Source organism: Nematolebias whitei, chromosome 5, assembly GCF_014905685.2.
Source record: "Nematolebias whitei isolate Nwh7 chromosome 5, NemWhi1, whole genome shotgun sequence".
NCBI lineage: Eukaryota > Metazoa > Chordata > Actinopteri > Cyprinodontiformes > Rivulidae > Nematolebias > Nematolebias whitei.
In genome coordinates this window covers 11,840,339-11,855,520 of record NC_056502.1, presented here as the reverse complement: position 1 = coordinate 11,855,520, position 15,182 = coordinate 11,840,339, and the positions used below count along the sequence as shown (strand labels likewise).

The 15,182-nt window shown below is 38.4% G+C and overlaps 1 protein-coding gene across 1 annotated transcript in view; it reads left to right on the top strand.

The window, feature by feature from the left end:
* LOC119409670 (glutamate receptor ionotropic, kainate 3) overlaps positions 1-15,182 on the top strand; it is a 123,069-nt gene that overhangs the window by 86,437 nt on the left and 21,450 nt on the right. The window contains exons 9-11 of the mRNA XM_037676573.1: positions 1,582-1,695; positions 6,180-6,383; positions 7,305-7,313. Of these exons, the coding sequence (XP_037532501.1) occupies positions 1,582-1,695; positions 6,180-6,383; positions 7,305-7,313 (327 nt within the window). The remainder of the gene's footprint in view (positions 1-1,581; positions 1,696-6,179; positions 6,384-7,304; positions 7,314-15,182) is intronic.

The window sequence follows — 15,182 nt, the reverse complement described above, 5'->3', positions numbered from 1 at the left end:
TGTGTGTGTGTGTGTGTGTGTGTGTGTGTGTGTGTGTGTGTGTGTGTTTAGGGGTGTGGGGGTTGTGTGACATTAAATGGATCCACCTCAAGCACAAACCCCAGCAAATATTAAAAGCTCTGTGTGTAGCAACAGTGGAAGCGGAGGAGGCTTTTGGTGGTGAGCTTGACTAGCAAACAGAGACTGTTATAGACAGCCACAGGACTATTTGCACTAATGATACGTTTCAGAGTGTGTTTCTGTAGCGTGCAGAGATTTTCGCCTTAGGGCTCCTTGCATGTGTAAGTCTTTTTATTTATTCAACTCATTTGGCCTATAATACCGAGGAGGCAGAGAAAAAATAACTGTTCACAATGCAGCTCAACCTTTCACAGAATTTTTCAAATTGCCTGTAAATTATTTTAAAAAGTTTGCAATTTGTTAGTAATGGTGTTGCTCAATTCATTTATACATTTTTTGAATTATGTTTTTTTGTATGCAATAATTTGCATACCATAAACCAGTGGTTCTTAAACTGGGGTCCCAGGACCTCTGGGGTTCCGCAAGAATGAAAAAAAATACTTGGTATAACTTCTGCTGTTATGATTCTGTTCTGTATGATACTATTTCTATATTATCATGTGATTCTCGACCTGCCATTGTGTATCTGTTCCTGTCAAACCCAGCTGGTCAAAGCAGATGACCGCTTGTCCTGAGCCTGGTTCTGCTAAAGGATTCTTCCTCATAAGGGAGTTTTTCCTTTCCACCGTCGCCTTTGTGCTTGCTCAAGATGAGAGTTCTGCAATGGAGTTAAATTCAAAGCTGTCTGCTCCTCAGATAACTAGTGTTAACTTAATTTATATATATATGTATATATAGGTGCTATATAAATGAAATGAATTGAATTCAGTTTTATATAAACAGTTTTCTGTAATAACTTGAAGAAGCGGAAATACGTTTATTATGTTTATTATGTGAACAGACAAAGTTTTAAAGGGTTTTAGATATGGTTAATTTTGATAAAACTGTAATTTTTGGAAGTAGAAATTAAACATTTTGTTTTGTGTCTTGAATAAAAAATACACCATGTTTAAAAGTATAACAATTGTATTAACACTATTAAAGAACAGGTCTAAAGTATTTATGTTACACAAATATTTCCATTGCATTAAAGAGACAAAATGAAGAAAATGTAATAAAACATGAGGGTTATGAGGGGGTCTCTGAAACTTTTTCTCCCCTGTAAGAGGTCCCCGAACCCAGAAAGTTTGAGAACCCCTGCCATAAACATGCATCACAACTGTGGATATGTCAATATTTTTTTCAGTATCTAATCAGTTAAATTGCAATCCAATGTTTTCATCTTCCATCATTGATTTACCCATCATCTTTTATGACTTTCTAGACATGTCTCTAACTACCTTCTTCTTTTCGAAGCACCTTACCCTGCTGATAGAAGGTGACTCAGCCAATCATCTAATGCTGCCAGAGATGTGTTCAGCCTGGCTCTAATGCGGGTGATGGTTGGCGGAGGAGTTTGTGGAGGTCATAGCTTACAGACGGACACAGGACACGTAACTACACACTTTTCATCTTCCACAGGTGGGGAAGTGGAGTGCATCAGGAGGTCTTAACATCACAGAAGTGCCGAAGCGAAAAGGGATGAACATCACAGACTCCCTGGCTAACCGGTCTCTTGTTGTCACCACCATTCTGGTAGGTCACACGTGTAGCCTGGTGTGCAAAGTGTTTATGCTTTATGTCTCCCCAGTTTTTTTGTATTAATGTATGTTGACTGAAAAGCTTGTTCTTTGCATTGCTAATATCATGCAGTTTAGAGAAAATTGGTCATTTTTACTTGTATTACATTATTATAACAAACTGTGATCAGGTTGTTTTTCTGTGACTGACTCATAAGGTGCCCCCATTTTGAACATTGTAGGTTTTTCCACATTCTGTTGTAACAATCCTTTCAGCTTAACAACCAAAGAGCAAAAATAGACTGGAAAAAAAAAGGACAAATGAAGTCAGGAAGATGCAATGAACTAGTCTTGAAAAAGCATTAATTACATGTTTAGACAGAAAAACAAAACAAAAAAAAGCCCATTCCAGATCTACACAACCATCGATTTGAAGTTGTTTGTACTTAACTCTGTCATTGCCTCTTGAAGTCTGTTGGTGGAGCTATCAGGGAGGTGCTGGCACCACTGCACACCCCTTCAAGCTACAATGATAAACACTGTTATTATGCCTATATTGTACCACAAAGCTATAATTATGACAAGCAAGGCCACAATGAGCCATAATTAATGCCTATCAGGTGCCATCTATATTAATTCTGTCTCAGAGTAGAAAAGCAGAACAATGATTTTAAGTGGTCGGGGGTTTGAACTGCTGAAGAACTGGTAACTGATTTTATGTTAGAATTATATAAAGTTGATTTTTTTTCTCTCCTTATAAAGTTTACATTGGTGATTCCCAATTATTTTAATATACAATTATATTTTATAATCATTAGTTTAGAGCTATTAAATGTCCTAACTGCAGATATGAGTTTCAAGTTTAATATCAATATCTTCATATTATAATAAAAAACTATGGGGTGCTGTTTGTAAAAATACAGAGTCAAAAATTAACAGCAATATTTTGGTTTATTTAGCCTTTCATAAAAAAACAAATAGGTTTTTTTTCAGTCATATTTTCACCTTGTTACTCATACATTAATAAACATCATAGTTCCAAACTAAATATTTGGTTAGCAAGCTAAAAATGTAGCTCCACACTAAAAAAAGTTTACAAACTAAATGCTTATGTCCAAGCTAAATGTTTAATTTACAAACTAATATTTAACTAACAAGCTGAATATTTAGCTAGCAAGTTAAATATTTATGTCCAACTTAAATATTTAATTATCAAATTAAATATTTGTTTTAGAAATTAAATGTTTAGTTTGGAAAATAAATATTTAGGTCAGAGCTGAATATTTAGTTATCAAATTAAATATTTAGTTTAGGAATTAAATGTTTAGCTTAGAAAGTAAATGTATAGTTTGAAAATTAAATATTTAGCTTTGACAATAAATTTTCAGTTTGGAAATTAAATGTTTTAGTTTTGAAAATGTTTAGCTTAGAAATAAAATATTTAATTTACACCCACATATTTGGTTCACTAACAAAATATTTAACATGGAAGTTAACTGTTTAGTTTGTAAATTAAACATTCATCTTGGACATAAACATTTAATTTGTAAACTAAATATTTAGTGTGGCGCTAAATATTTAGCTTGCTAACTAAACATTTAACTTGCAAATTAAGTATTTATTTTGTAAACTAAATATTTTGCTTGTAAATTACGTATTTAGTTATTGAACTATGACATTTGTAAATGTATGAATACAAAGATGAAAATATAACATTGAAAAAAAAACCTTTTTTTTCTTATGAAAGGCAGAACCAAAATATTGTTATGAAAAGCAAAAATAAAATATTATTGCTAATTTTTGTCTGTGTAACTTTACAAACGGCACCCCATATAAAACTGCATCACACTGATTCTTTTGAGTTGCATACACAAGATATCTGACATCTAAAAAAGTTAAATCTGGTCCTCTGGACATTCAAAAAAACAAAACAAAGCAAATCAACAAAAAAATGTAGAAACGTTTCGTCTCTCATCCGAGAGACTTCCTCAGTCTGAGGAGCTGTATTCAGATCAGTCTCTTAAATAGCACCGAATGTCCAGAGGACCAGATTTAACTTTTTTAGATTTTTCTACCTGGATTATTGAGCATGCATCAGAAGATATCTGACAGTTTAACAGTGATAACTTTGTAGAATAGATTAGGGCACCTATTATCTTTTTACTCTTAAAATAATTGTTTGCATTCCCTTTTCTGTAATGTCTATTTAAAACGTTGCTTTCTTCCTATTTTCCTTATACATTCATGCTGCATTTGTGAGGGTAGAGCTGGTTTAAAGACTTTGATTTGAGTCCAAACCTCAGGGAATTGCGCAGACTGGAAGGCTAGAAACAGATGGTAATGGCTCTCTCCCCCCGTAAACGTGCAAACTTTTGATCAAGTTAATTGGACAACTTAAGAAAAGTTTGCAGCAAAGCATTTGCCCTCAAAATGCATTGTCATCAAAAATTCACATCTTGTTAATTATTTAAAGAGTTATGCTAAAAGTAATTGTCCAAGTGGCTTTAAACTATAACAACGACAGATGTTTTCTTCTTACTGTTATGTTCTGAGGTTAGTTATTTTGTTGGAATAATTTTGAAGGCGTTTAAAAATATTTGACCTACACATAGACTGTGTCCACATGCCATCAGCAAGTGTTGTGTTTTTGACTCCACCACCTGCATTTTTCACTACGTCTGCCTCTTATAAAAATAATTTCCTCAGGGAATGAAGTGCCGTGGCTGCCTCTTTTTTCCTCTTTGACTCCATCATTTCCTTAGCGTGTCTCTCTTTTTCACTCACTCTCTCTCACACACACACATACACACAAAAAAAACACAATGCAAGGGGTCACCTTCACTAGAGAATCAATTACTCTGGTTCTCAGCTCAGTTAGTAAATTATATATCCGCTATTGGGGGGCAATAACTTGTATTACAGCTTTTGCATAAATGGACCAACATGTTTTGAAATGCTCAGCAGGATCTCCAAGTCTGTCTGACAGCGAAATGGTAACAGGCACTAAATAAAGGAAATCATTTGTGAGCAATTCAGCATTAGTCATTGTCACTGCAGGCATCAGCTCAGTCGCTATCCCTCTGAGGAGGCTGACAACTGATGAAGGCACCATCGTGGGCACGATTCTCTTCACTCTTGCATTTTGTTCCTAATCAGGCTTTTATACAGCCCGAATTATGAGCAGCCACACAGTGCGTCACATGCAAGTAGACCTGATCATGAAATGGACTGACCTCTGCACCTGCTAAATAGGTTAATGTGCAACAGAGACGACAGAAGGATTGGTTAGCTCAACATTGGAGATACATTTATAGTAGAAAAATAAAAAGCAAACCACTGTGTCTATAACCATCATTGAAGAATAAACGAGATGAAAATGTTAACATTTACTAACATTACAGTCTTTAGCCCTATTCACACAGGATTAATTTTACCTAGAGACCACATGTAATAAATGAATTATTCCCCAACATCTGCTTTTTATGTGGCGCATTCGCACGAGATAACCAAAGCCTGAAAATTACAAACATCTTCCAGATATGATAACGCGCTGCGTTGTCATGTCCGGTCCATAATAATGTGCTTAATGTGCAGGCCGGGTCTGTCTCAGGCTTTGATGTGGTTTTACAAATCAGCACAAAGAAAACTAAATAAGAATGCACAATATAAAATTGTGTTAATCTACTTGTTGAGGAGGCAGGTCCGACCGGCCGGTTTAAGAGGTTAAAAAAAGCCACGTTAAGCTCAGATAGACAATCTGTCTCGCACAGTGATGGTTGAACATGGCCAGCAGTGACCCCCACTAACTGAAAAGGAAGAAGCAGATAAATATAATGGATGGATGGGTCCTCTGATCACCGGCTGTATGCGCATGTCTCCACACCTGCTGTCATCTGCGGTGAAGGAAGTAGCAGCATCTGCAAAAGCCAAAGCGAGCAGCGCGTTCAATTAAAAAAGCCTTGTTTTATATTTTTCCAAATTATTTTGCTTGGAAAATAACAAAGAAAAACAAAAAAACGCCTAATTACGTATTGGATCCCACCCATTTTTGTCCAAGTCAAAGAGATGCCTATTTGCATATGATTAGTATTATCACAGGACCTTGGAGTTCAGCAAAATATAGTAGGTATTTTGTGGGGGAATTTTTACTTTACAAATTACTGACATGGCCGATTCACACGGGATTAACAACACAGACAATCTCTGTAATATTACAAATAGTATGTGGCCCCTAGGTAAAACTAATCCCGTGCGAATAGAGCCTTTGTTTGGCTCAGTACTTGTTTCAATAATTTCTATGTAAAAGAATAACGTAGCATTCTTTCATATCTTAACTCGCTGTATCCACACACTGAACTCCAATCTGCTGTCTCTATCTGTTAAGTGCAACAGTGACTCGTCAGCTCACATCACTTTGCTTCAATTAGGTGCATGTGCTGAAACAAATTGAAAAAGCTGACCTCACCATTGCTTCTTATTTGATCTTTTGGGTGTGTGCAGGAGGAGCCATATGTCATGCTTAAGAAGTCTGACAAGGCGCTGGTTGGGAACGACCGTTTTGAAGGATTCTGCATCGACTTGCTAAGAGAGTTGGCCAACATCCTGGGCTTCTCGTATGAAATCCGCCTGGTGCCGGATGGGAAATATGGCTCTCAGGATGACAAGGGCCAGTGGAATGGCATGATTAGGGAGCTTATAGAACATGTAAGTTTTACTTTATCTTGTCTCACTTTTCCCCATCTGCCATGGTAGAGAAAATGCAGTTGGCTAACTTAGTTTGGCTTTAGGACAAGAAGAAGTGAGCAATGTTTTTTTTATTTTATTTTTTTAAACAAATTCAAGGCTCACTGATTAGCGCAGTTTAAAATATTTGTTTAAAAAAATGTAAAAAAAGCAAATCCCCCTTTTTACAAGCCTTGTGTGCCAGACGATTATTTGGCTTTGACAGTTGCTAGGCAACCGGCAAAGCCTTGAGAAATACACAGTATCACAAAATTTAAAAAGCATGTGCTTGGCTATTTTTCTATGCTAATATGATTTCATTACCTTTGAAGCTGATTGGATCATTTTACACTACTTAGATAAAATATCAATTGATCAGACCTATTTAACGTCTATCTTATAAAAGCTATTAATAGCATAACTATGCCTTTAATATTTATTGTATCTCTTCAATACAGGGGCACACGTCGATACAGCATTCTATATGCTCCGGAAAATTTACAAAATCATACCGTTGAACTGAATTGCAGCTTGTGTCCTCCATGTAGACAGTGATATAGTTATGATTGAGTACAAGTCAGGAACAGCTTGCCGAGCTGTCAGTTACATTTATGGTACAATTATGTCAAGGTTGCCTAAAAGTTACAAGTGTGTTGATGCCATTCAGTGAGACAGAACACTTTCCACACCTGGATAAACGAGATCTCATGTGATGCTGCATACGTTGCGAGCATTCAAGCAAACATACCGGCGATCATCTTTTTAAGGTATAGTGGGAGTTTGATGCTGTCTGTGTCAAGCTCAGTGCCTCAGCGGCCATGAAACAACCCCATATCCCATTGGTGGTTATTCTCTGCTGGCATTTCATAAGTGTCCCTTTCTGTGCTCTCCCTTTGTCCTCAGCTCCATCAGGTCAGAGCTGTACTCAGCTGAAAACTTGTAATAGCGTAAGTGGCATTTAGTGCAGGGAATTGTGAGGCAGGAGTCAATGGCTTGGTGCTGAAAGGGTTGGAAAAGGTGGGCTCCCACTGCAGCACTTGATTTCTTCATCCAAGCTTTTTGTGGGATCCATGCTGATAACAATAATCTTTAGGGGACCAAATGGATAACCAAATGAAGAGAAGCCTGGCACAAAATGGAAATGTATAACGTTATAATTTTAAAGCTCATATATCTTCTTTAAGTCTTGTTTTTGGTTGAAAGAGTGAACAAATTTAGGTTGCCACAGTGAGCTTGTTCACTATCTTACCAGAAGTAAGAATATTTTTTTGTAGGGAAATAGAAAAAAAACAACAACATATTTTGCAAAGACATATTTTATGAAAGATGTGTTTATGTAGATGCATTTAGGCTGTTGACGTTGAAAACTGTTTATATGATCAACGAGTAAGTGTTAAATTCTAGTTTAAAGCAGAAAGTGAGAAAATCTGGAATTGTGAAATGGACAGTGACACATTTGTGTTAATTTACTCAGAGTGGGTAACTCAAGAGACATAAGGTAAGAAATAATAAAATTACTTAATATTTACAGTGTTTACAGGAGCTGGACTCAGGAGGAAATGGGTAATTATCTGTGGATGCAAAGGGATATTTTCTCATGACAGAATCTTCTGGAAGGCTTTGAATAAACTGGGAAGGCATACTCAGGTTGAAGGTGTTTTGGGCCTTGAGGAGAATAGGACAAATCACAGTTTCTGATATGAGTGATATAGGCAGCTCCCCAGTGTAGAATGAGTGCCCAGGCCCCGCCCTCACCCTCCAAAAAATAAAATGCGTTATTTCATATAGCCTGTCTAGCCTACATATTGGTTTCTGATTCCTCACTTGTGGATTGGGTGCCTCTGCCAGGTGCAGGACATGTAGCTTTTGCTGAGGTCTGACACAGGTTGTGAAAGTGTGTGTGTGTGTGTGTGTGTGTGTGTGTGTGTGGGGGGGGGGGGGTCTTTTCTCCCTTGCTGGGACAGAGATGTGTCTAACTTCTAAGTAAATCACACCATTGATTGCTCAGGAAAAAGAGAAAACGCAAAATAAAAAAGGTATGCAGCTGTGTCATCTCAATCAACCTTTATTTATACGGGTAAATCCCATTGAGCCTCGAGGACTCATTTACAAGAGAGACCTGATTTCAACAAAGAAAGATGACAACAATGGACAACAGCAACAACAATAAACAGTTATAAAAAAGCATACTACAGGGTTTTTTTTGTTTGTTTGTTTTTAACAAATAGGATGGCTAAAAGGAAAAGGTAACAAAACAAAACAAAAACAAACAAAAAAAAACCAGCTAGATTCCAAGACAAATGTAGAAAACTAAAAACAGGAACATGTCAGCATTGGACCCTGCCATGAGTCCAACAGATTCTTAAAGACACTTGGAGAGATCAAGGTCGAGAGCTTCAAATCTTTTTGTAAGATATTCCAGGAAACAGGGGCGGAAAAGGAGAAGGCCCTTTTGCCTAGTTCAGTCCTCACTGAGGGAACACTGCAGGTAATAAAGTCCTGAGAGCGCACTCCGTAGCTGCACTCACGCAGAGACAAGTAGGAGGAGATGTATGAAGGCAGCAGACCAAGAAGTGATTTAAAGATGAAAATATACCAGTGAGAGAGTCTGCGTGAAGTTAATGATGTCCAGTTATCCAGTGAATACTGGGTGCAGTGGTGGGTACGATAATCACAGCCAGTTATGAATCTTAGTGCACCATGATAGACAGCATCCAACATCTGCAGGGTTCTTGTAGGGGCGTTCATGTAAATAATATCACCATAATCAATTGAGGGAAGAAAAGTCACAGATACAAGGCGTTTTCTAGCATTCAGGGTTAGACAGGATTTGTTTCTGAAAAAGAAACCCAGTTTAACTTTCAGTTTCTTTATCAAGTTTTCCACATGGAGCTTAAAAGAGAGATGTGAGTCGACCAAGATACCCAAATATTTATAGGAATCAACAAACTCAATGGGGACACCATTTGAGGATAAAATCGGAGGAAGAACTGCTGGGACCAACTTCCTATTTGAAAAAAGCATCCCTTTGGTTTTGTCGGCATTTAGGACAAGTTTGAGGCGAAACAAATCAATCTGGATGATGTTGAATGCAGATTTCAAAAGCTGGAAAGCCTTAGCAACAGTTTTAGCTCGACAATAAACAACTGTGTCATCAGCATAGAAATGTATGGATGCATTAGGGATGTTTTTACCTACATTATGTATGTAGATTGTAAAGGGGGTGGGTCCTAAGACTGAGCCTTGTGGTACACCATTGTTGACTGTTAAATAACTGGAGGAAGTACCATTATGTTGAACACATTGCCTCCGGTCTGAAAGATAGTTAGAGAACCAACCAGCTTTTGATCTCTTGGAGCATGAAAGGTGTTATGTAAGATATAGCCTGTTGCAAGATAAGTTTACTAATTACTAATAACAAGATGCTGACTGCTGTTAAGGTCAAGGTTCTTTATTGTCATTCGCGTTACATGTGGTACAAGAGGTGGAACAAAATTGTGTACACAGGGTCCCAGTTACATCCAACAATAGCAAAAGTATAAATTGTAAAAGAAAACGGTAATAAAGATAATATGAACTAAGAAATATGCTAAACACTTAATGGTGCAAAAACAATACGCTGAACAACAGCAGCACGAACATGAGTCTGTGTGAGCAGATGACTATGAATGAATACAGCAGCATGCAATACATCAGCATGAGATCAGCAGTATGGATAATCAGCAGCCCATATTAACAATCAAAATGGTGATTATAGCCTTTTTTTTCAAAGTGATGATCCTGATTAGGGATGTATGAGTCTAACAGCTTCAGTTTAGAACTGTTCCTCAGTCTGGTAGTTCTGAACTTAATGCTCAACTTTCTGCCTGAGGGAAGCAGGGCAAAATGTGTGCGTGCTGGGTGAGTGGGGTCTTTCATGATGCAGGTGGCCCTCTTCCTGCATCTAGAGGTGTGGATGTCTGTGATGGTGGGGAGGCTGATGCTTTAAGCTGACTCTTTAGGTTGACTCTTTAGGTTTAGCAGCTTAGGATGATATATTTGGTTTTCAGCAGAATGTATTACATTTTGAAGATTGAAATTCTTCTAAAAGTAACTACCACATGAGAAAGTAATATTAGGCTTCTACAATTACTAAAGACAATGATCTTGTGATGTAGCTTGGATCGTGTTAAATAGCCATTAATGCTTCGCCCAGGGCACCAAACAGGACCGCACCTGGGGTAGGATGCCAGGGTCCAGGAAGGTGAGTATGGTAGTTGAGTTTCACAGGTTGGTGTGAAAAGACTGGTTTTATGATGATGGCTCCAAGACAAACTCAGCCTGAAGAACACAAGTAGGTTCCAAACTTGAGGGATACAATTTTCTCTTCTGAGGAGCACAAAGAAAACAGAATTAACTCTTAATTTCTCAAATTGCACTAGGAATTCAGGCAGCTCAGTGAATACCATAAGTAGACAATGACTCAACATCGTCCTCTGTTCAGCCTCAGTCCTTCCATACAGCTGTGGCTCATTAGAGAGATGAGCTACAACTGAAGAGAAGAAACTCCTCCCTGCCACTCAGGAGCTGCAAAAAGGTGGTGTGAAACAGAAAATGCTGGAATCTCTACAAACAGTTGCATTTATTTTTATAAACACTTTAAATATTTTGGATCAGTTGCTTTATATATCACAGTAATTGGAAAGATTAGTGTCTGCACGCTGGTTACTGCTTGAACAGATATTGCTTGTCTGGGCATGCAAAATGATGGCTGTCTAAATTTTCATTTGGGGGGTGAGAGGTCCAGTCCTTTCATAAATTTGTGGATAAGGTTAAATATTATTATTATTATTATTATTATTATTATTATTATTATTATTAGTAGTAGTAGTAGTATTAATAATAATAATAATAATAATAATAATAATAATAATAATAAAGAGGAAAAGAACAAAATTGTCCAAAACAAATTTAAAAGCAAGTTCTGACGATTTGATTCCAAGATAATTTAAATACATTGGCACCATTTGTGTTTTCTTTTTGTTAATTTCTTAAAAACATTTCTCCTTCCTTGCAATTCAGAAACAATATGCATTTTTTCTTTTCTGGAATTTGCCTTCATTTAAAGAAGTTGGAGTTAAATAAGGTCTGAGTGAAAAAAGCAAAAGAAAAACAAAAGTTTGGTTGATAAAATAATCACAAAACACAAGTTGAATTATAATTTAACTTAATGTGGTCATAAAGTATGGCAGCATTACAGATTTGCACACAATTAATTTTAATCCAACACAGCTCAAAATCATTAAAACAGTTTTTGAAACATTTATCTCTGCAGCTCAAGCTGTCCACTCAGCGAAAGCAATGCGACAAAACCACAGTAAAACCTTTCTGATGAGTATCACATTATGTGATTTACTTTTAGGTAAGTGAGTTTTTAATCAAAAACTAAATGTTGCCAAGTGTAACAATGTAGCATTTTGTACCACGCAGAGCTTCATTTCCCTATGCAGTCACAAAACCCACTGCTGGGCCAAAGGGCATTGTTTTGAAGGTGCTAAATGATGCAACAGGCCTTGTTAAACTTGATTTAGTCAAAACAGATGATCACGTTAATCATGCTGCGATGCAAATGTTAATAGCATTCTTAGCACATCATTTATTTCAAGGCATATAATCTGTTCCCCGACAGATACACGGGAAGGTTATCTCCAGCACACTTTCTCTTTGTCTGCGCAGGTTGTCAGATAGATTTATGTTAAACACAAGAAGTCACTCTATATTTGGGTAACTTTTCATGCATTTTCATCTAAAAATATTCAATTCCCAGCAGTTTGTGTGTAAAAGAAGATGGATAAGTGTGATTTTGATTTTTATCCAACGTAACAGGGTGACTTGATGGTGAGCGTTGCTGACTCGTCCTGTCGCTGCAGGGACACAAGTTCAACTGCCGCAACAGCAACAACATGCTTGTCCTGCCTACCGAAGCATGTTTGAATTAAACAGTTGCGAGTCCGAACACTTGCGGCCTTGTACAAATCAGTTTTCATGATGCCACTGCATATAACGTGCATCACGATGTGCCATTTTGTGTATTTTTACATGCAACTACAGTATTTACTTCATGAACATCCACAAATATCTATATTGTTGTGCCTTGCGTGGACTTTTATGTCACACTGCATTAATTCTTGCACCGTTTTCTAAGCGCACACACAACAAAATGTTTTTTATATTCTCTTAGCATAGTAAAAATTACAGCCTTTTATCTGCAGCAGCAATTGTAGAATCGGGTCCTCTGGACAGTTGCTTTTTTGTTGCGACATTTTGTCCCATCATCCAAAGGATTTCATCAGTCTGAGGAGCCACAACAAACAGTCCCACAATCAACAGTGGACCAGCCAGTTTGATGGTGATAAGATGTTTTCTGTTGTCCACCCTCACCCCCGTCGACTCCTCTGAGGCAGCCATGGCCAAAGTGATTCAAGTTGACCAACAAAGTCCATGCTCAGTAATCCAGGTATACAATCCAACAGTTTTCAGCCCACTATGCGAGTGTCATGACTAGGTTTATGATTCAAATAAGTCAGACACAGGAGTACAAAAGAACAGTTTTTATAATTTTTGTAGCTGGACGGAGGAGTCAGGATCAGCTGAGTTACAAGTTTCTCACAGGCTGGAGGGAGAGAGTCACCGGTCAACATGGCAGTGATGATGTCACTGGTGGAGCAGCTGCAAAGCAAAACTGTTGCTGTACGTGGTCCGTGGGGGGCAAATCCAAAAACCATGTCCAGTACGATGTCCAGTTGTTGAAGCAGGGGTCATGAACAGGAAGGCAGAAAGCAGAAACCAGAGCCAAGTCATGATCCGTGAGGCGTAATTGTGATAATCAGAAACAGAGTTTGGTCAGAAAGTAGAGTTCAAAACCAGACAAGGAGTAGGCAAAAACAGGGAATCCAGAAGGCAAGGCATGAGGTTGAAAATCCAGAGAACAAGGCATGAATGTCAGGCGTGAACAGAAACAAGAATGGCAGGGACCACGAGAGGTACAATAATTCGTCACTGGTGGATGTGGACATGGGGCTTATAAAGGCAGGTGAACAGGTGAATGGAATGAAGGCTGACTGCAGTGGAGGTAACAAGGGGGCGTGGCATGGAGTTACAGGAGTAGGCTTGAGCTGAGAGATGGGTGATAGGCAACATAAAGCATGGAAACAGAAACTATGGCAGGAAGGGGCAGAAACGTGGCATGTCATAAAGGGGCAGATACATAAGCAGATGGGGGCCAGCGGGGGGCCGCTGATCATGACAGTGACTGTGCTGCTTGGGCAACTGAGTCTGTTGTGGCTCCTCGAACTGAAGTCCTTTGCATGAAGGATGAAGCATTTCAACAAAAAAAAAAAAAAAAGAAACCATCCAGAGGACCTGACTTATTTTTTACCTGACTTATTGAGTATGAATTTTTAATCTGTTGTAGAGTTCAGTAAAACATCCATCCATCCATCCATCCATCCATCCATCCATCCATCCATCCATTATCTTTACCTGCTTCTTCCTTTTTGGGTCGCGGGGGTCACTGGTGCCCATGTCCAGCTATCACTGTGTGAGAAATGGGGTACACACTGGACAGGTTGCAAGTCTGTCACAGGGCCATAAGCAAAACATTTCTCTAATTGCATAGCATTGTGCTGAAGTAAAATATATTATTTAATCTGTTGTAAAGGCTGAGAAAAGCAAGGCAATCAGTTTGACAAGACTATAAGTAAATGCTATACACGCCAGGTTAAAAAATGGGCTGGGTAACATTAACTAATCGCTGCAGGAACAGGAATGAAGCACGCTGTTGGATAATTTATCCAACACACCCAAAAATAATAGATGGCTGCAACTGCATGTCCTAGTGTGTTTTCAGAATAGTAATGAAATTGGATCATGTTAACAGTAATGCATGTTGTCAAGGTTGTCATCAGGTAAGGAGAACTGGATCGACAGCACTGTTAAGCACACCATCTGCAAACGCAGATAACTCTATGCCATGTGGCAGACAGCAGGGCACTATCAGGTTATCTTGCTTGGGCCCAGTTTGTGTGCATAAGCAGAGAGCAGAACAAGGACATGTGGCATGTATATTAGCCCTCCATAGGGATCTCTGGAATTGCATGGTGGTTGATCTTATGGCTGAGTGGCAGGTTGGTTCAAAGCTGCAGTTGGCAGCCGAGAACAGAGGGAGCACTATGTGATGTGCAAATTTGAATAGTTTGAGGGAGACAGCAGAGGCACGGCAGGATGCACCGGTTTTGCCATCTTCCCATTTCTTCAGAGGCAACCGTGTTTAACCACCACGGTGCAGACCACAGGAGTGCGTAATTTGAGGTGCCACATGCAAAGTGGAAATGTTTCCTTTCTGACCTGTGTTTACTGCAAAGTGGTGGTTATCACACAAATCTGAGGGAAGAGGTGTCTAAAAACAGAGAGAGCTTAATACAAGCTGGGAATTTTGCTGGGAGGGTTTAACGGAGGGGAATTTGGAGCTAGAATGGTAAATGGACTGTACTTGTATAGCACCTTTCTATCTTATCGAGATATTCAAAGTGCTTTACACAACAATCTGTGCCCTCATTTACCCATTCATACAGCACTCTACTAGAACTCTACAAAGCTAATTGAACAAATCATTCTAAAGAGACTAATGCTTTATCACATTCATACACCGATGGAACACACATTGGAGGCAACAAGGGGTTCAGTGTTTTGCCCAGGGACACTTCAGCATGTGACTGCTGGTGGATTTGAACCCCCAACTCT